The sequence below is a fragment of the Crinia signifera genome, chromosome 4 (assembly GCF_055691185.1).
Source record: "Crinia signifera chromosome 4, ASM5569118v1, whole genome shotgun sequence".
NCBI classification, from domain to species: Eukaryota; Metazoa; Chordata; class Amphibia; order Anura; family Myobatrachidae; genus Crinia; species Crinia signifera.
Window position 1 is genome coordinate 110,378,989 of NC_139220.1, and position 21,657 is coordinate 110,400,645.

A 21,657-nucleotide genomic window follows, 5' to 3' on the forward strand; every position below is an offset into this window, starting at 1 on the left:
TAAGAAAATATCTGGATGCGAATTTTAAAGTGCGATTTTTTGGGGGTCACGGCAAAATATGCTATTTTTACGGCAAATCACACACAATGTGCGACTTGCAGTAAACGTGCGATTATGTCAGTTTTTGACCAAAACATTGCATTGTCTCTACTAATTGCACCCTATTACATCTCACCCTAGATTTAGTGGGATGCGGTCATCTATTAGAATGCACTTAGGTCTACAGTCATTAGGTCGACCCCACTAGGTCGACTGGCAGGAAGGTCGACCTGACTTAAGGTCGACATGGGCCAAGGTCGACATGACTTAAGGTCCAATTTGCATAAAGGTCGACATGAGGAAGGTCGACTGGTCATAAGGTCGACATGGGTTTTTCACTGTTTTTTGAGCCGACATGTGCCGACAGGCGGTATTTCATGCCCTACCATCCACTAGGGCGTGGTGGGAGAATAAAATAGTGTGCCGAGCGCAGCGAGGCACCGTGCCCGAAGCATCGCGAGCGAAGCGAGCGTTGCGAGGGTCCGATTCTCATTGCCAACTGTGTCCATGTCGACTGTGTCGACATTCGGATAAAAAAACAGTGAAAAACCCATGTCAACCTTATTACCAGTCGACCTTTCTCATGTCGACCTTTATGCAAATTCGACCTTACGTTATGTCGACCTTGGCCCATGTCGACCTTAAGTCAGGTCGACCTAGTGGGGTCGACCTAATGACTGTAGACCTAAGTTCATTCTGACAGATGTCCCGATTCCGATTTAGTATATGCATGATACCTAAGATAAAAGTAAAACAATTTGACATGTCTATATACTGTACAAAGGGGTCTTTATTCATCGTGAGTTTTCAGCTGTGAAAGATTAAAATCGTCCTGTGTGAATGCTGGGTTGTCGTGTCCGTTTCTTACATGTGATTTCAAGTCTTCAGTTTTGTCATCCTAAAAAAATAATGATAGTACAGTAATATATTAGATCCTAGTAACAGTCAATCATGTATTACTTTTAAAGAATCATTTAGCTTTCTACAAAATAATTAGAAAAATGCACTTATTCCCCTGCCTCCCACACACAGGGGCTCCAACTGGGAACAAAGGGCCCGATTCGGACCCATTCATAACGGGCTGAAGTTGGCCCCATCCCTAATGGTCCAGGTTTGCGCAGGCATGAATATGCGCATGTGCAAACCCTGGGAGAGTTTCACACTCGGCGGGCAGTTCGCTACAGGAGCGGCGGGCAGGGGGCAGTAGCTAAAAAACGCCCAACGTTCTATGGTCATGCCCATGAAAATGCTGGGTGTACCCCTGGCGTGTCTATGTCTGCTTGGGGCAGGCGACAGATGTCACATGGCATCAGCTCCCACCCCAAATTCGGCAATCTACAGCCATGATGAAATATCAATCTAGACTGACTTTTATTAGCGAAACGGGTAAAAAAAATCATTCGATTGTGAGTGACCATCGAATAATTTTTTTTTCCCATGCGGCCCCATACGAGGGGTGTTAGAGTACAAATACCCTCGCATTTTAGACAGGGGATTCGATCAAGTAGTGGTGTCTGGCGGGGGGCATTTACCTGTTCGCTAGGCTGCGAACATACGGAATGGGATCATTCGTCAGACTGCATTTAGGTCTACAGTCATTAGGTCGACCCCACTAGGTCGACTGGCAGGAAGGTCGACCTGACCTAAGGTCGACATGGGCCAAGGTCGACATGACTTAAGGTCGAATTTGCATAAAGGTCGACATGAGGAAGGTCGACTGGTCATAAGGTCGACATGAGTTTTTCACTGTTTTTTTATCCGAATGTCGACACAGTCGACATGGACACAGTTGGCAATGAGAATCGGACCCTCGCATCGCTCGCTTCGCTCGCGATGCTTCGGGCACGGTGCCTCGCTGCGCTCGGCACACTATTTTATTCTCCCACCACGCCCTAGTGGATGGTAGGGCATGAAATACCGCCTGTCGGCACATGTCGGCTCAAAAAACAGTGAAAAACCCATGTCGACCTTATGACCAGTCGACCTTCCTCATGTCGACCTTTATGCAAATTCGACCTTAAGTCATGTCGACCTTGGCCCATGTCGACCTTAAGTCAGGTCGACCTTCCTGCCAGTCGACCTAGTGGGGTCGACCTAATGACTGTAGACCTAAATGCAGTCTGACGAATGACCGCATCCCATATAGTGGTGGTCAGTAGCTTCCTATTATAGCTCTGTACAGTCATGCTCTTCTCTTCTTTGGCTGACTGTCCTGCATCAGGTTTTGTGGATTTAATCCATTTAACATAGGTCCTAGGCACTGCCCCGGGGAGCTGCTGAGGCTGCGGTGGCGGGTAGCGGGGGCGTGAAGTGCTGCTGAGTTTAAAAGACTGACCGGATGCTGATTGGCTGAGAGAATTCAGCCAATCAGTGTCCGGCCAGTCTTTTCAAATTCAGCAACGCTTTCAGCCCGCTGCCCGGCAAATAGCACTATAAGGCACTGCAGCTCCCAGCCAGCCCCCGCTGTCGAGGCGCCGCTGCCTGCACGTAGATTAGGTGAGGAGGGAGAGCGGGGGCCCACTGAATTATTTTGCCCAGGGACCCGGGGAAATGTTAAAACGGCCCTTGACTCTGATGCATACAAATTGTATAATGGATGGCATATAAGAGCAGGTGGGAACACTGAGGCATATCAACAGGCATTAAAGACTCCAGGTTGGCATATAAGGGCAGGAAAGGGCTCTGAGGCATAATAAGGGGCATGAATGTGGCTACAAGTCATACAAAGATGAATGAGGGGCTCTAGGCTGGCATATAGGGTCATGAGAAGGATTGGATTTATATAAATCGTTCTCCGAGGCATATAAAGGTACATGATGGGGCTTTGGGGCATATGAGATGCCCAAGAGCATACAAAGGGGCATAAGGGTAAGTAGGAAAGTGGCTAGAAATCTGAAAACTAAATGGATGTAACCCTACTGCAGTTTTGTCCTTACACCCTGGTCACACCATCTGTACGGGAATCGGAAAATGTTGCATTCAGTGGTTTTAGAGCTATGGGCCTGTATCAGAGATGGGCGCGGCAGCACAATGTCTGCATTTGTGTCCGCAGTGGCTGTTCTAACATTTGCTAACACCATCAAATGATCTCCCCACTATGTGCAGTCTTTGAGTAGCCCTAAATGTACTTGCCCAGTGCGATAGAATCAGCTTGATCAAGGCCGAAGATTACATCACACACACTCCCTCCAAACACTTAGGCACATAGGCGTTTTTCCTGACACTCCCAGAAAATCGCATTTAACTTGCGAACGGCCCAGAATAAAAATAAGTAGCACCTAGGGGGGTTTTTAGAACTTTTACTGAAAAATTGCACATGATGTGCGATTTTTTAGCTGTCTAAAAAAAAATCACACCCCATTACAACTCGCCCCCCGGGGGCCTTTTTCCAAAAGATGTACAGTATAATCCATTCGCTTTTATTTCCTTACCTTCTGAGATTTAAGGCAGCAAAACATGTCAAATGCACAATCCTGTCTTCCAAAGACAAAGTCGTGATTTATTTGTTGTTTCAGTCCCCCTGTAGAATATATGAATATGGTTGATGACAGGTGACTATAGAGACATATTCAACATTGTTTAAACCACAATGACAAACTTTAAAGTTACTTTATTTACATTTGCTGAGAGCCTGATTTATATAGAGTTCAGTTTTGCGGCTTCTTTCCTGCAGTAGAAGGTCCAGAGTGAAAGTCTGGGGGTATGAGGATAAATATGTAATCCCCATCAAACCAACTTTATTTTGAAGTAGGTAAGGTCTGCTCAGAGGCATTACCATGTGTGATAACACCCAGTGCACACTGTGCATTACTTCCCCCACCCAGAAAGGGGGTGTGGCCTAATATAAATGGGCATGAATCTCTGTTCTGCCCCCTTGGGTGTGCCCAGCAATCTGGTGCTGCAGGAGAATATCACAATGCAGCATAAGGCTCCTGTCACAGCAGAAGAGATGGCATTTTGGTGTCAACACCTCTGAGGGTGACATCTGGGTGCAGGCTGCAGGCCCCGCCCCTGCCTTATGACACTGTTGGGTCTGTGTGCTTTGGTTACTTTTCTGCGCATGAGCCAAAGTCTCTGGCATAAAGCCAGAGTCTACAGCACTGCCAGAGAGGAGGGGCCCCACACAGAAAGAGCCTGTACACTGGCCTTCTACTCTCATATAATGCCCTTGCATGAGGCATACTCCGCTGAAAGCTGTGAGTGACACAATTTTCGGGGTAATCCGCTGCACTCCCGGAAGAGTAGGTGGATCTCCCACATCTCACCCCATTCCTACTGAAATGGGCAGGACAGGGAATCTCAGGTCCGTATAGAGGGGGTGGGGCTAAAATTATGCTAATCCCTTCATTTTAGCTCTGCCCACTCAGCATGGACCCGTGAATTACGTTATTTTGCTATGATGGGGTGGAGCCTAAAAATGTGGTGCCCCGCCCTCAAACCTGCTAGCATGAGAACACAACTGTATGCCAATTTCCATTGGCAGACATCAAAGTAACAGTAGTGTAATACATTACAAAATGAATCACGCCACAATCTCGTAACTATTCACTAATCACATACAAAATGCTCAACCCTATTATTCATAGTTAAACAAAACTAAAGATACTTTAAAGTTGATATAATCCGCTCCAATTTATTCCTTCTATCTTAAACTGGCAGCGAAAGTATTTCGCTATCTAAACAGTGTTTTATTGTTTCAAATAATTGCCTGTTGAACCAGTTCTAGTACTATTTTAATTACACAAGTAGCCAACCAGACTGACTGCATGCTAACACCCTGTCACCTGTGAATGTCTCAGCTTCATTTCAGCTAAGCTCTACTGCATGTGCATGGAGCTACTGTACTGTGTTGTGACTTGCAATCCCATAAAGCATAGGTGAATGGATCATGTTGGGAGGACTGGAGTGCCTATAGTGTATGCATTTCAGGCCAAACTGCATGATGATTAAACATCTGGGAGAGGGTTTTATTTTGTTTGCTTTTTTTTTTTAATACAGCACAAAAATGATGAGTCTTTGCCTGAATGAACTGTCTTCTTTTTTCTTTTACTTTAGGTGTTAGTTTGCTATGCGGTTTGTAAAGCTGTCAATGCATACCTTGCTCCATCTGAATGCACTACATTTCAAAGAGTCCGGATCAGCGGCTCAGATCAGGCTGTTTTGCTCAATGTGCTTCCGTGAGCAGTTTGGCTTTTAGCCAACTGCAAAGTTTGCACACTGTGCATCAAAGTGCAAGAAACCCTGTGGTTTGATCAGATCGCAGCTTACTGAGCCTCGCACAGCTTATACCCCTTTCAGAATGCACCTAATTACCAGGTTCATGCCAGTAATAGGTGCGATCTGAAAGGGCATACATGGTCCAGCAACCCAGCATTATGAACCGGCAAAAAAGCAGGGTTCGTACCGGTTCATTGCCTGGTTGCTGTACAGTGTGAACAAGTTAATTGGGTGGAGCGGCCCGGTTCCTGTTCACACTGATGGAGGAAGCAGTGCTTGGAGCAGAGCCAGCTCAGAGCGCTGCCTCCTCCGACGCCCCCAATGGCGCTCTGCCCCGCATGACGTCAGCGAACCAGCAAAAATGCCTGAGAAAGCAAAATGCATGGTCGCACCGGGACTGAACCGTATCAAAGTCCTAGTGCGACCCTGCATTTTGCGATGTGAAAGCGGTATTAGTGTTTCACACTGTGAGCCTCATTCAGGTGCACTAGTAGTAGCATATACAGATGGGGCAGGTCCCATCTTTGCAGGGGATGGCGATGGCGACGCCAGCTGCCATCTCCCGCCAGCACCATATCTATAGCGAGAAGGGGACGCGCACGTCCCCTTCCGACTGTGCTTCCAGCACTTCCCCCGGGTCACCGCCGGCTTGTCGGCGGACAACCGGGGTCCCCGCCGCCTGCCCGCACCCCCCCTAACCCTGTCCGTCTCCCTGAAGCGGAGACGGACAGGGTTCTCGTCGCCCCGCCGACGGAGATTGAGATGCGCGTGCGCGTGAGACGCACGCACGTCTCAGTCAGATGGTTAACGAGGCTGCTGGCGGATCGCCAGCGCTGACGTTCTGGTGATTCGCCAGCAAAGAAGAAGCCTGCCCCATCTGTAGCACACAATATACTGATGTCCAGTACACTGTGCATGCATAGCTCCAGTATATGCATGTGCAGCATGGGTCCTGAGGGGTAAATGTATGAAGCTTGGAGAAGTGCTATCTATCCCCTAAAGAACTTTATGTGCAAGGTGATAAAACACCAGCCAATCAGCTCCTAACTCAGTTTACATATTGGAGCTGATTGGCTGGTGCATTATCACATTGCACATAACATTCTTTATGGGGATCGATAGCACTTCTCCAAGCTTCATACATTTACCCCATCGTTGTCTACCCTCCTGGATTCTGCAGGAGACTCCCTGAAATAGCAGCAATCTCCCTCTCTCCCTCATTAGTGTAGCAATCTCCCTCATGTCACCTAGCCCACATTACACTGTTACATTTTTTGGGGAAAAAGGAATGAGAGATAGATACATTTACATTGAATCATCAGCACCATTTCCCAGCACTTTAGCAAGTATAGTATCTCTTATTAACTGATTTATTGTTAGCTTACATATTGTTGATTAAGAAACTTGATGGAAATACACATTGGCTAATCAGTTCTATGATCTCCATAACATATACCCATCATTTCAATACATACCTGATAAAAGACTAGCAATGATCCCCACAATAAGGGTCACGAGTGTCCCCAGAATGCTGAAGTATAAGTACGATAGAGAATACCAATAATCAGCAAGTTCTGGCCTAAGACACAAGACAAGAAATAAGTGTAGTCATGTAGTTATCACATGAGTAGACATGGGGAAAAAGGCTTTGCCAGATCTAAATACAGAACGCACAGCAACATCTGTTTGCAATAAGTTAAAGCATTGTACAATGATTCATTAATTACATACAGACAAGTTACTCTTAATGTGGCCCATGGACATTCCCCCTATCTACCACCATCACCTACATTTGTAAAGGGAATTTAGGGGTCTCCCTAGTTGTTGTCTGCAACCCTTATACCCCTTTCACAACTTGTAACCTGGGTCGACCAACCCGGCTATTCGATCTGAGTTATAAGAAGAGTTAAATCCGGGTTGTCCTGTGTATATGTGAAAGTGACGGACCCGGGTTAGAGCCAGGTAACGACCCCGAATACTGGGTCCAACTCAGCTTTGCAACGTCAAAAAGGGGTATCAATTTCATCCTGCTTTAGTACGTGTTTTAGGAAAAATGTGAGGTATGACTGGCCTTTTAGAGTAAATGTATGTATGGGGGTACAGTTGTGCTCATAAGTTTACATACCCTAGCAGAATTTGTGATTTTGTGGCCATTTGTCAGAAAATATGAATGATAACTCACAAACTTTTCTTTCACTCACGGTTAGTGGTTGGGTGAAGCCATTTATTGTCAAACAACTGTGTTTACTCTTTTTAAATCATTATGACAACAGAAACTACCCAAATGACCCTGATCAACAGTTTTCATGCACTGGATATGTTGGCCTGATAACATGCACACAAGTTGACACAAACAGGTTTGAATGGCTACTATATGTAACCATCCTCACCTGTGATCTGTTTGCTTGTAATCTGTGGGTGTGATGTGGTGTGCCAGTGCTGTGTGCTGGGCGATCTGTCAGGGCTAGTGGCTGGCTAATCGCCAGGAGATATCGATGTTCATCGCTATCGCTATGGCCCCTACACACACAGCAATTTAGGGGCATTTTCTGAGTGATGCAGTTAAATTAAGTAAAATCGCTCAGAAAATGCCCGCATATCGCTATGTGTGTCGGTCCCATTGGTCACATCAAGCCAACTGTATTTGTGCTAATGTTTTTATTAATTATGATATAGCAAGGATGCATACCCAGGTTATGTTTAAATAATACTATGCCGGGGGGCATGGCTTCGCTAACAAACAGGACGGACGTGGCTTCCCTGAGCTCCTGCCCGGCAATCTCCCTTAAAGCCCTTTCCTCCCTACCTTCTGCCCCCTGCTGCCCACATCCCCCGTCCCGAGTAGCCGACTTTGCTGCTGGGAGCATTCGGGGACCGCGGCTGCCTCCCTGACGCCTGCCGCACACTCCGTCCATCGGGGCCTACTCCACTGTCGGAGCCGCGGCCTCGATTTGCGGCCCGTCGCGGAGCGGTTCGCGGCATCTCCCGCACATACCGCCAACCCCTGACGGCTGCCCCGACCCCCTCCACTCTCTCCGGGTCCCCGCTGAGCTGCGGACTGTCACCCACAGAGTAGCAGGCCTCTCTGTGGCATCAGTCGGTCCGCGGCCTACCTCTAGGGCCGAAGCCGCGGCCTAAATTAATACAGGGACCCCGGACCCACACGGCGACCGGCGCGGAGGACCATGGCCTGCCCAGAAAAGAGGAAGCTATACCCTCTAAAGCAGCCCTACAGCCCTCCCCACCCCACAAGCCTTCCATCAAGTGGGCAGCAGCAGAAGCTGGGAAAAGATCAGCTAAGATCCACCTTGGATGACAAGGCAGCATGAAGGGAGACAGGTATGCTTGATGAATCTGCATACAGCACCCTCTGTCCTATACCCCTACTGGAGCTCAGAGAACCTGCTCCTGTTTCCATGATGTTTGATTCATAAATGAGTCAATCCTGCTTCCCCACCACCTAAGCTAATACACTCCAGCCTTTCTCCTTCTAAATTTCAGCCCGCCTATACATCGGGGTACGCCGTCAGCCTGATGCCGCCTAAACGTCTCAAACCCCCTAAAGGAGTACCCCCAGTGAGCTTGTTTAAAACTGCCTCTAAGTCTCCCAATATGGTCGGTCACCGTGCCCCCCCCCCCCCCCACCCCGCCTCAACATAGTACCCCTACTACAGCACTGTCAGCTCCCGAAACATCTAACGATGCTTCCCTGGACGAGCCTATCACAGTTCGAAAGATGCTGCAACTATTAGGAGACTTCAAGAAGGACATAACGGCTGATTTAACAACGTCTATCCGCGAGCTAAAGCATGACGTGCATGACTTGGGAGAGCATACGGATCATCTTGAGGGGAAGATGGGAGAGGTAGTGGCTTCCCACAACGAACTGATATCAGCCCATGACACAAGCTCAACTGTCTATGCTCCGAGATAAACTGGCAGATTTTGAAGACAGGGACAGACGTAATAACCTAAAGATCCGGGGGATCCCGGAATCTACCCGCCCGTCTGAGCTGGAAAACTTTGCCAAAAACCTGTTCAAAAAATTGCTTCCAGATCTCCCAACTCCACAACTCCTCATTGATCGAATTCATCGTCTGCCGAAACCTCGCAATTCCCCAGAAGGCTCCCTGAGAGACACCATCTTGAGACTCCACTATTTCCAGACCAAAGAACTCCTTCTTAGAGCCTCACGTGACCCGGAGCTACAATCTTCGATACTGGACCCCTTACAGCTTTACGGAGATCTCTCTTCGGCCACTCTGCAAAAACGGAAATCCTTCTCAAACCTCACCTCAGCATTACGCCAAGCCTCCATCCCGTACAGATGGGGCTTACCTTTCAAGCTGATAATATCCAGAGATGACTCAACAGTCGTGATTCGCTCTCAAGATGAAGGCCTAAAGTTATTGGACTTATGGCAAATCCCTTACTCTTCTGGACCACCAACAACCACTCCGCTATTAAGACAAGATTGGTCCATACCCTCTAATAAGTGATACCTGGACTCTACACTGGCCTCCTGGGTACTGCTGCGGACCACAGGACTCACGTTTGCCCTCTCTTGTCTTGGTCCAGCTACAGACACTCCTTCTCTGAGATGAGCCTGGTCTACGTAACTATGCTGTTTTATATCACTAATTAATGTCTGCCTATTGGTCTTGTTTCTCTTTCAGGTATTATCTCCCCCCTTAAACCAATACTACTGAGTAAATTTAGGAATCTATGTCTCAATGTCACATTTTGTGAGAGTGTATTTACGTTAAAATTTTGCTGTTTTTTTTTCTCACCTTACCATGTTCCCGGTGGTGGGGAACTTGTTGCTACCCCCAAAATTTTCGCCACACTATTTTGTGGCCTGTGCGACTCTCATCGTAGAGTCGTTTTTGTTTGTTCAAATTTTCTCCCCCTTCCATTTTTCTTTTATTCCCCTCGCTGTCCCCTTTCTCCACAGGGCATGTTTTATCTAATTGTTTGCTTTCTGTTTATGTTAGGACCTATTTACACAATCTCTCTCCTACCACATAACTATGCCGCAGTTTATGTCTATTAATGCCAAGGGGTTGAACTCTCCCCGGAAACGAAAGACTGCCCTCCGCTATTTCCACTCCCATAGAATAGACATTGCAGCTATTCAAGAAACCCACTTTGCCTCCTTCGCTCCCCCGTCCTTCTCTGACCATCACTACCCAACAGGTTTCTTTGCTAATGGCCCTACTAAAAAAGGAGGTGTTGCCATTCTTATAAACCGTCACTGCGATTTTACATTATCGTCCCAAGCTGTTGATCCGTTAGGCAGGTATGTCATTTTGACTGGAGTCCTAGAGGGCAAGCTAATCACATTAGCCTCCGTATATGCCCCCAATACAGGCCAACTACGTTTCCTTAGAAAATTTCTCCACGCTGTTCAAAAAATATCTGTCGGCCAGGTTATAATCCTTGGTGACTTCAATCTAGTATTAGATCCCAAAATGGATAGATCTGACCCTACCGGTTTAGCTCCCCCCTCACCCGCTCTACACATCTCCAAGGCTTTTGGGCTTCTGATGCTAGAATTTGGCATGTATGATACCTGGAGAGCCATGCACCCCACAATGAGAGACTACACCTTCCATTCCCGTGTTCACCACTCCTACTCCAGAATAGACTACATGTTTCTTGATAAATGGTCCTTACAACAAGTTCATAAAATTAACATCCTTCCTATAACATGGTCAGATCATGCCCCTCTAGTCGCTACATGGGACCTTACCCATACTATTCAAGCCCCTAGACCTTGGAGATTTAACAATTTCTTACTATCCTCGGTAGAAACCACTCAAGCCATCCAATCCTCCCTATGTGACTTCCTCCAAAATAATAAACCTGAAGATACATCCCCCATCAATTTTTGGTGCGCCCTTAAGGCGGTAATCCGAGGTACAATCATTCAGATAGCCTCCAGACTTAAACGACAAGAACTAGCAACACAAAAATCCTTAGAGGCTAGAATTCTCCTACTGGAGACTAAACACAAATCTGATCCCAATAACTCCTCCCTTTTCCAGGAAATATTAAAACTTAGAGCAGAATTAGAAACCTATACCCTGCGTAAAGTTAATGCAAATATTGCTAGAATGAACCAAAGATTTTATGTAGAAGGTAATAGGTAATAGGAAATATCGACTTCTGGCTAGAAAACTGAAAGGCAAAGAAATACGGGCTTCCACGAAAGCCCTTTATAATGACGCCGGTGCCAAACTTACTAACCCGTTGGACATCTCCAACGCCTTTGCAGACTACTATGCTCGTCTCTATAATTTAGCTAATGACACTTCTATCCCCCAGCCTTCCCCCGAATCAATATCGGACTTTCTTTCTGGAATATCCCTTCCTACCCTCTCAGCCCAATCCCTTAACTCCCTTAACAACCCCTGGTCAGAGGAAGAAATCCGTCTTGCCATTAGATTATTAAAAAAAGATAAGGCCCCAGGACCAGACGGCTTCTCCAATAATTTCTACACTACCTTCCAATCTACCCTCATCCCAGTCCTCTCACAGGTATACGACTCAGGTGCTACATTAGGATCCTTCCCGCCAGAAATGCTTGGGGCCCGTATTATCACCATACTAAAACCTGGTAATGACCCAACTTACCCCCAAAACTACAGGCCCATAGTCCTACTGAACACAGACATTAAAGTATACGCCAAGTTAATTGTGAACAGATTGAACCCACTGCTCCCTAATTTGGTCCACCCGGACCAAGTAGGCTTTGTCTCTGGTCGCCAAGGCCCGGACAACACCCGGAGAGCCCTAGTTATTCTAGAACACTATATACGTTCCAGCTCCTCCCTGATAGCACTTTCTTTAGATGCGGAAAAATTCTTTGACAGAATTTATTGGGGCTACATGAAGGCAGTGCTACTTAAGTATGGTTTTTCAGGACGTTTCTTACAAGCTATCCTTTCACTTTATTCATCCCCAAGTGCCCGGGTCTTTAGTAACGGCTTCTTATCCTCCCCTTTCCAAATTAGTAATGGCACCAGACAAGGCTGCCCCTTATCCCCGTTAGTGTTTGTCTTAGCAACAGAACCCCTTGCTGAGCGTATACGCACCTCACCCCTCCTCTCGGGCCCAATTATTAATGGTTCCCACCATAGTCTGTTTGCGGATGATATCCTGCTCTTTCTTACGGACCCGGAGACATCCCTCCCAGAGTTACACACTATCCTTGCGAACTACTCAAGGGCTTCCCTATATAAATTAAACACTTCCAAAACAGAAGTGCTACCGCTGAATATCCTACCTGAAACCCTGCTCCCCCTGCAATCCAAATATAAGTATAGCTGTCAAACCGGTTCCCTATGATACTTAGGTATCTGCTTATCAGCTTCTGAAGAGACTCTCCTTGAGATTAACTATGGCCCCCTTCTGAAACAAATAATAGCCTCCACTAAAGACGGGCTGTCCCATGAGATCTCCTGGTTAGGTAGGATGGCTACGGTTAAAATGACGATCCTCCCTAAAATCCTGTATCTATTTAGGTCTATACCCAGGCTTCTCCCGCCCTTCTGGCTCAATAAATTACAGGCAGCTCTCAACAAATATGTATGGAACAATGCAAAACCCAAACTTGCAAAAAAATACCTTATGATGTCTAGGGAAGTAGGGGGTCTATCATACCCTAATCTAGAACTGTATCAGTTGGCATGCTTGATAAATCAAATAAGCAATTGGTCTGGCCCCTCTAGCCTTAAACCGTGGGTGACTCTCGAATTGAGCAAGCTGAACTCCCTCTCCATGTTGGATCTAATATGGTCCCCACCTAATGCTAGACCTGTTATTGCACAGGCTGCTAGAGCTTCATTGGACACTCTTAAAGTATGGGACAAATTCTCTAGACTTATGCTGTTAAATCAGCCATCACCCAATTTGTCTTTATTAGGCCTCTCCTCTTTGATCCCCAACCTGAACCTGTCCCCATGGTACGACAAGGGCATTAAAAGGATCAGCGACCTTCATTCTGGCAATGTTCTTATGTCCTTCTCTCAATTACAAGCTTCCTTCTCCCTCCCCGCTGCTGATTTTTACAAGTTTTTACAAGTTAGACACTGGTTACAGTCACACCCTCTCCTGTTTGACCCCTCTAGCAGAGTGCCCCCCCATATCCTTTCACGCCTTTCATCTCCTTATCGAAAGGGAGGCATCTCCTTTTGGTACTCCCTGTTAGTAACCTCTACGCAACCTTATAAAACACAGTCGCACTTAAACTGGGAACGGGATTTAAACTTTTGCTTAGAAGCTAAAGAATGGTCTAACCTGTTCGCATCTGTCTTTAAAATGTCCAAATGTATTTCCCATGTCGAAATGTATATGAAACTATTCTACCGTATATACCTAACCCCCGCTAAGCTACACAAATTCTGGCCAGCTCAGTCTAACCTGTGCTGGCGAGGATGTGGATCGGTGGGGGATATTATCCACATTTTTTGGTCTTGCCCTCGTATCCGCTCCCTATGGGGCTGGGTTGAAGACCTCATACTGAAGGTAACGGGCCTCCGTATCTCCTTGTCCCCACCAGTAGCACTCCTACATATCTTTCCAGAATGTATTCCTATTCATAATAGATACCTTATCACTCATATATTTATCGCCACCAAAACCGCGATAGCACAGTTCTGAAAGCACCCTCTCCCACCCCCAGAGGACCTAATCATAGCTAAGCTTACCCAAAATTGTACTATGGAAACCCTATATAGCCGTTAATCCCCCCCCTATTCCTCAATCCTACAGAAATGGTCTGACTAGTGGGAGTTCCTCTCTGTGAGTCCACAAAACTCACCACCTGGGTAGGTGGACTACTCTCTGTACTTACCCTTTTGGTGTTCTGCCTTACCAATTTGCTTTTCATAATTGTATTCATGCATCTCCTAATGTCAGTTGTAAACCCCTTGTAGTTTTGTTTGTGACATTGCCATGTGAACCCACCCTTTTTTTCCCTTTCTGTACCCCCCCCCCCCCCATGTTTTAAAACCCTAATAAAAATTATTGTTAAAAAAAAAAAAAAAAAAACTATGCCCAGATTTTCACCCAACACTCGTGGCTCATGTATTTGTTGATGATATGTGTGAGGGACAGACATGGGGCAGTCAAGACCAGCATACGTGGTTAATAATCTACCCACTGTCTAGGTTAAGTTCAAAGCTAATATCTGGCATATCAAAGAAAAAATTAAATAGTTGTCCCATATTATTTATAGCAAGAATGAACCACTTACCTCGTACTGATTTCAGGTTGCAGAATTGTTGTTAGCATTGGTATTTCCGTAGTTGAATTCCAAAAGGTTTCATTAGCAACAGTGAAATTACATCCTAGAGTAGACAGTGGAAGAGGTCTACTTCTTTCAGGCAGTGGAGGATAGATTTGGCCTCCTATTCCAGCCCATAGTGTTATAGTAAATCCAACAATCAGACCTACAATAGCGCCCTGTTCAAGGAAATAGGATGATAAATGAAATAATCATTTTTGATTACAGCTTGTGCCAGTTGCTGGGTAAAGACTCTACTCCACTCATCTGCAGGTGTCATGGTGATTGACAACCTCCCCAAGGACCGATGCCTCCATAGGACTAGACAGCCTCTGTGTTACAGAGATAGAGATGTTGAGGCTCCCTCTCCTTAAAAATAAGCAAATTAGTAGTCCAAAGTATATTATAGGGTAACAACCTAAGGAGATGGCTTTATCCTGTTGGAAGAGCAAGGTACAGCCTCAAAGCCCTCAAATAAACTTGGGGGCTGCAGCCAGTGTTGAAAATTGGGTACTTGTGGAGTATCACGGCTCCCATCGTATGGCATTGTATGCCATATGTAGTGGCATACGATGGCATACGATGCGATACGATGTTTTACCGATTTTTGACCATTTTTGCTCAAAAATCGTATGCCATCGCATAACATCGTATGCCATATGTAGTGGCATACGATGGCATATATTTCGATACGATGTTTTACCGATTTTTGACCATTTTTGCTCAAAAATCGTATGCCATCGAATGGCATCGTATGCCATATGTAGTGGCATACGATGCGATACGATGTTTTACGGATTTTTGACCATTTTTGCTCAAAAATCAGATGCCATCGAATGGCATCGTATGCCATATGTAGTGGCATACGATGGCATACGATGCAATACGATGTTTTACCGATTTTTGACCATTTTGGCTCAAAAATCGTATGCCATCGAATGGCATCGTATGCCATACGTAGTGGCATACGATGCGATACGATGTTTTACCGATTTTTGAGCATTTTAGCTCAAAAATTGTATGCAATCTCATCGGATGCCATATTTTCATAGTGCACCACCCCCACTATCAACGTCACCCGAAGCGTGGCGAGCGCAGCGAGCCCGCGAGGGGCGGCGGTACGCGTCCTACGACCTTTTCATACCCCCACTATCCACGTCGCCGTGGAGTTGAGAATAGAATAGTGTGGCGAGCGCAGCGAGCCACCGAGCCCGAAGCGTGGCGAGCGCAGCGAGCCCCGCGAGGGGATGCGGATACCTGTGAAGCCCGCGAGGGGACGCGTATAGCTGTGAAGGTATCCGCGTCCCCTCGCGGGGCTCGCTGCGCTCGCCACGCTTCGGGCTCGGTGGCTCGCTGCGCTCGCCACACTATTCTATTCTCAACTCCACGCCCACGTGGATAGTGGGGGTATGAAAAGGTCGTAGGACGCGTACCGCCGCCGCTCGCCACGCTTCGGGTGACGTTGATAGTGGGGGTGGTGCACTATGAAAATATGGCATCCGATGCGATCGCATACGATTTTTGAGCTAAAATGCTCAAAAATCGGTAAAACATCGTATCGCATCGTATGCCACTACATATGGCATACGATGCCATTCGATGGCATACGATTTTTGAGCAAAAATGGTCAAAAATCGGTAAAACATCGGGTACTTGTTTCCTAGCACGGCCACACCGATTTACATCGGGGTGGTCGTGTCGGAAAAATCGGGTCGATCGCATCGCATGCGATTTGGTCGCATGCGATGCAATCGTCGCGACCGACCGATTTTGGACCCGATTTTTTTTTTTAATGAAATGTAAATCGGGTCCCTGGGACCCGATTTTACATTGTATTCAATGTAAAAATATTCCCAACCCCCCCAAATTTAACGGCGTACACCGCACCCCACGATAGACGCCAACCCGAAGCGTGGCGAGCGCAGCGAGCCCGCGAGGGGCGGCGGTGCGCGTCCTCCGACCTTTTCATTCCCCTACTATCCACGTCGGCGTGGAGTTGAGAATAGAATAGTGTGGCGAGCCCGAAGCGTGGCGAGCGCAGCGAGCCCCGCGAGGGGACGCGGATACCTTCACAGGTAAACGCGTCCCTTCGCGGACTTCACAGGTGTCCGCGTCGCCACGGACACCTGTGAAGCCCGCGAGGGGACGCGTATAACTGTGAAGGTATCCGCGTCCCCTCGCGGGACTCGCTGCGCTCGCCACGCTTCGGGCTCGGTGGCTCGCTGCGCTCGCCACACTATTCTATTCTCAACTCCACGCCGACGTGGATAGTAGGGGAATGAAAAGGTCGGAGGACGCGCACCGCCGCCCCTCGCGGGCTCGCTGCGCTCGCCACGCTTCGGGTTGGCGTCTATCGTGGGGTGACGACGGGGACATCTATAATGTGAAATGGGTCATATTGGCCCATTTCACATTTTTCACATTTTTTCACTATTTCAATGTCAAAAAATATTTTAACATTGAACACGATGGAAAAATCGGGGGCATCGCGTCGTGACCATTGTTAATGGTCCCGACCGACGCGATGCCCCCGATATTTTACCTTTCCCGACACGATTTCAATGTTAAAATATTTTTTAACATTGAAGCCTATGGGGAAATCGCGGGCATCGCGTCGGTCGCGTCGGGACCATTGTTAACGTCCCGACCGACGCGATGCCCCCGATATTTTATCCTAGCCGGCCAAATGGACCTGATTTCAAAGGAAATCGGGTCCATCTTATGGATCATGTACCTTAACTAAAGGTACACGATCCATAAGATTTGTGGCCGTGCTAGGAAACAAGTACCAAACATCGTATCGCATCGTATGCCATCGTATGCCACTACATATGGCATACGATGCCATTCGATGGCATACGATTTTTGAGCAAAAATCGGAAAACCATCGTATCGCATCGTATGCCATCGTATGCCACTACATATGGCATACGATTTTTGAGCAAAAATGGTCAAAAATCGGTAAAACATCGTATCGCATCGTATGCCATCGTATGCCACTACATATGGCATACGATGCCATTCGATGGCATACGATTTTTGAGCAAAAATGGTCAAAAATCGGTAAAACATCGTATCGCATCGTATGCCATCGTATGCCACATGCGATGCGATGCGATTTTTAGCATACGATCTGCATACGATGCAGGTCGTGGGAGCCGTGATACTCCACAAGTACCGAAAATTGAGAGATTGCAGGAAACATTGGAGAAATCTACTGCAATCTCTACATACTGTAGTATGTTTGGGGTATACTAAATATTTGCATGTGCCATCCAAAAAAGGCTGTTTTAGGGGAAATATCCCACAAATAAATAGGACCCTTATACCAGCGGCGTGCGGTGGGGTGAGGCACAGCCTTTCCTGTCATACTAGCGTATATGTCAAAAAAAGTATGATAAAGTATGTCAAAAATACAAAGAATATTGCAAAGCAACCCCCCCCCCCCCCCCCAAGTAATGGCACCCTAGGCTGTAGCCTAATTAGCCTATTGGTTAATCAGGAACTGATTAGGTATGTAAGATTAAAGAGTCATCAATGCAGTGAAGGAAGGATATAATATAAAATATAATATAAATTATTGTTAGTAACTAAATCCTAGTAAGTAGACAGTAAGAAAGAATTATATAGTTATAGAAGTGTTTGTGAACGAAAGGGTTGTCACTCCTAATTATTTATATTATGGCATCGTAGAACTAATTTATCTAAGCTCACTTCAATTATTTTTTTTATATATAAAACCCACTGTCAGACTCTGTTGATTTGAAACTATTTACAGTCCCTGTCATTATACTGATATAAAAATCCTCAGAGGCTAGATGATCATGTGACCAGTTTGGGCTTTGAATCCGCCACCGAGCCCGAAGCGTGGCGAGCGCAGCGAGCCCCGCGAGGGGACGCGGACAGCTGTGAAGCCGGCAAGGGGACGCGTATACCTGTGAAGGTGTCCGCGTCCCCTCGCGGGGCTCGCTGCGCTCGCCACACTTTCTATTCTCAACTCCACGCCGACGTGGATAGTGGGGGTATGAAAAGGTCGTAGGACGCGTACCGGTGCCCCTCGCGGGCTCGCTGCGCTCGCCACGCTTCGGGGTGACGTTGATCGTGGGGTGGCGTTAACAATTGTGGGGGCCATTTCACACTTCAGGGTGCCTATTTGGCCTCTGTGGGCCATTTAACATTGTTTCCTATGGAAAAATCGGGTCAATTGAGACATTGAACAGGAAAATCGGGTCAATTGGGACATTTAACATTGTTCCCTATGGGAAATCGCGGGCATCGCGTCGGTCGCATCGCATGCGATTTTTTAGTGCATGCGATGCCCGCGATGGGCGCCCTTCTAGGTAAAGAGTACCGAAATCAATTGCTGGCCGGCGACTATTTTATTCTTGATTTACTTTAGACTGTTGCTTCCTCCCTTAGATTAAAACCTGCAGCAATTGGTTACCTTATGGATCATCCCTCCAACCCACACATCCGCAAATGTAATTACTAAGAGAGAGACTACTGGGACTGCTTTAATAAATGCTGGTAAACCCTGCTGCTTCTTGTTGGCACTATTGTACATTATTTGGAAAGGGGCCTAAACCAGGTTATGGTAATAATACAGGATCTCAACCAGTGGCATTTCGAACTTCTGCTTTTATATGAATATCTGTGGCATATAATGTGTTTTCATTTTATTGTTTAAATTATTTTCTATATATATTGTTATAATACAAACCGTCCATTTTATGCAGCAAGAACTGCTATAACCTTATTTGTCTTTGGGCTGAATTGTACCAAGCAGTTGCAGTGCATCCCGCCACACATAACAATCATACTAATGGCATATGTATTAACATATGTGGTTAGCATCGCAAAGGGTAGCTCTTGTGATAAGAGCTTCCCTTTGTGAAGCAGCAGGCGGGGGGGGGGGGGGGGGTGAGCTGGTCTCTGCAGCTCTCCCCCCTCCTGCTGTGTCCGGAAGAGGTGCAGGGAGAAGGGGGGGGGGGGGGGCTAGCGGGGAAGGCAGAGGAAACTCCCTGTAACCCCCCCCCGCAGTGAAGCCCAGCAGTGGGGCTTTACTGAATATGAAAATGCAGTAAAAGCGCGATAACAGTGTTTTTACCGCATATTCAGTATAGTACATCTGTCACTACACTGGGAGGCCTGCAATCAGAGCCAGAAAAAGTTCTTTGAGAATCGTATGCTGGATAATGTGCAAACAGTGACACATGCAAGGCCATAGTGGGAGGTGTACAACCATGGGTGCTGTTACCCAGGGCACAAGGGATATGTAAGCACCATGCTGCAAAGAAAAATGGTGATGCCCATCTTTCTGCTTTCCTGCTTGTTGTGTGATGTCATAGGGCCTGATTCGGCTTGGATCGGTCCGCAGTGAGTTCACTCGTGTGGCTCGGCAAATATATGCATGTACAGGGCCGCCATGCAAATGCCTTCGGCAACTGTCACAGTTGCCAAAGCTTTTGCACATGAGGGGCGGACAGTGGTGGACAGGGGGCTGGCGCATGGGGATGCCCAGTGTTTCCTAGGTGTGCCCACAAAAACAGTGGGTGCCCCCCCAAAATGTCATCCCCATACGAACGCAGGGGGTGGGCGCCTGACGTCACATGATGTCAGCTCATGCTCCGTTCTCGGCCATGATCTCAGCCTACACTGACTTATCTTTATTGGCAAAAAAATCATTTGATGGTCAGCGACTTAGGCCTGCATTGTACACAAACACATTCATTCGCATGCCATCGGGGACCTTTGCGCGGCAGCTGGGGGCGGGCATTCGCTCACCTGTTGGGGGGCATTAACCCTCCGGTTAAGCAGTACTTGTGCGCTGCTTAGCAAGCCATGTTGAATCAGGCCCATAGTGCCAAAATTGTGGTATAATGCTCGGGCAGTGGACCATACTGATGTAATAAAAGAACATTATATCAAGAAAGTAAAATAACTGAGTGGGTGGTGGGGAGAGTCCATCTTTTAAGTGCTGCCAATACATATAAGTGACAAGCGCCAAAATAATATATGTATTACTCACCAAAGAATTGCCGAAAGGAAAAAACATCCCAAGGGAAAAGAGTCCAAGCAGTGGACCTCCGACCATGGCAAATATAGATAATGCTGCCTTAAATAGAAAACAGTATATTTACAATAATGAACATTTTATTAAGACTGACCCTAGTTAGAAGTAAAAGAACTTACAACCACTATTATTACAGAGTCAAATAGAATCAGGCCCTATATTCCCTAACACATGTACATGTAAACACAGACAATTAACCTATCAGTATATTTTTGGATTGTGGGAGTAAACCAGAGTACCCAGAGTAAACCCACGCAAGTACGGGGAGACTATACAAAGAATATACAAACTCCGCACAGTTAGGGCCATGGTGGGAATAGAACCCATGTCCTCAGCGCTGTGAGGCAGTAATGCTAACCATTCCATGCTGTCCCAATGAAGGTACATAATTAGCACATAATGAAGGTGCATATGACTGTTATTTAAACAAATGAATTTTAATGGTTATGTATAATCAAGAATCCTACCGCAATACAGTATATACTGCATACAATGTCAGTATTTAAGGAATAATTTTGAGATGCAAGAATAGGGGGAACAGAGTGACACATGCTGACGGATCAATAGACTCCATGGTAGCAGAGGAAAGTACTGCTGATGACACATTACTCCTTTCTGACTTGCTAAGATATCCTTCATTAAATTAAATGGAGCATTATAAGAACATCAGACATCGGGCGGGATGCACTAACGCGATACCCTATATAAGCCTATATGCTTCTCTCCGCAGCGATGTCTCTGTATGTGAAGGATCTGTCAAAGATCCCTCCCAGCATGCCCCGCAGCCGGCTCCTTCACAGCTGGAAGTCCAGAGACGGTGCCGCATAACAAAGGACAGCTCTTATCGCAAGAGATGTCCATTCCATTAATGATCGCATATGTTAGTGCATATGCGATTATTATGGATGCGGTGGCTGGCGGATGCCGGCGTACTGGGGCCACGGATGTTATAGCATTCAGCCGTCAATGAGTAATAAATCTGATTATACAAATACTTTTGGGCATGATGTTCTAACATAGGCTTCTACAGTGTCACATC

General features: G+C 46.7%; 1 protein-coding gene across 1 annotated transcript in view; it reads right to left on the reverse strand.

Annotated features, from left to right (window-relative positions):
* Nucleotides 1-822: 822 nt before the first annotated feature.
* LOC146074288 (sodium-coupled monocarboxylate transporter 1-like) overlaps nt 823-21,657 on the reverse strand; it is a 61,032-nt gene continuing 40,197 nt past the window's right edge. Inside the window, exons 11-15 of the mRNA XM_083182217.1 lie at nt 20,574-20,660; nt 14,516-14,724; nt 6,732-6,835; nt 3,471-3,559; nt 823-937 (exon numbers count right to left, since the gene is read on the reverse strand). Of these exons, the coding sequence (XP_083038343.1) occupies nt 830-937; nt 3,471-3,559; nt 6,732-6,835; nt 14,516-14,724; nt 20,574-20,660 (597 nt within the window). The 3' untranslated portion in view covers nt 823-829. The remainder of the gene's footprint in view (nt 938-3,470; nt 3,560-6,731; nt 6,836-14,515; nt 14,725-20,573; nt 20,661-21,657) is intronic.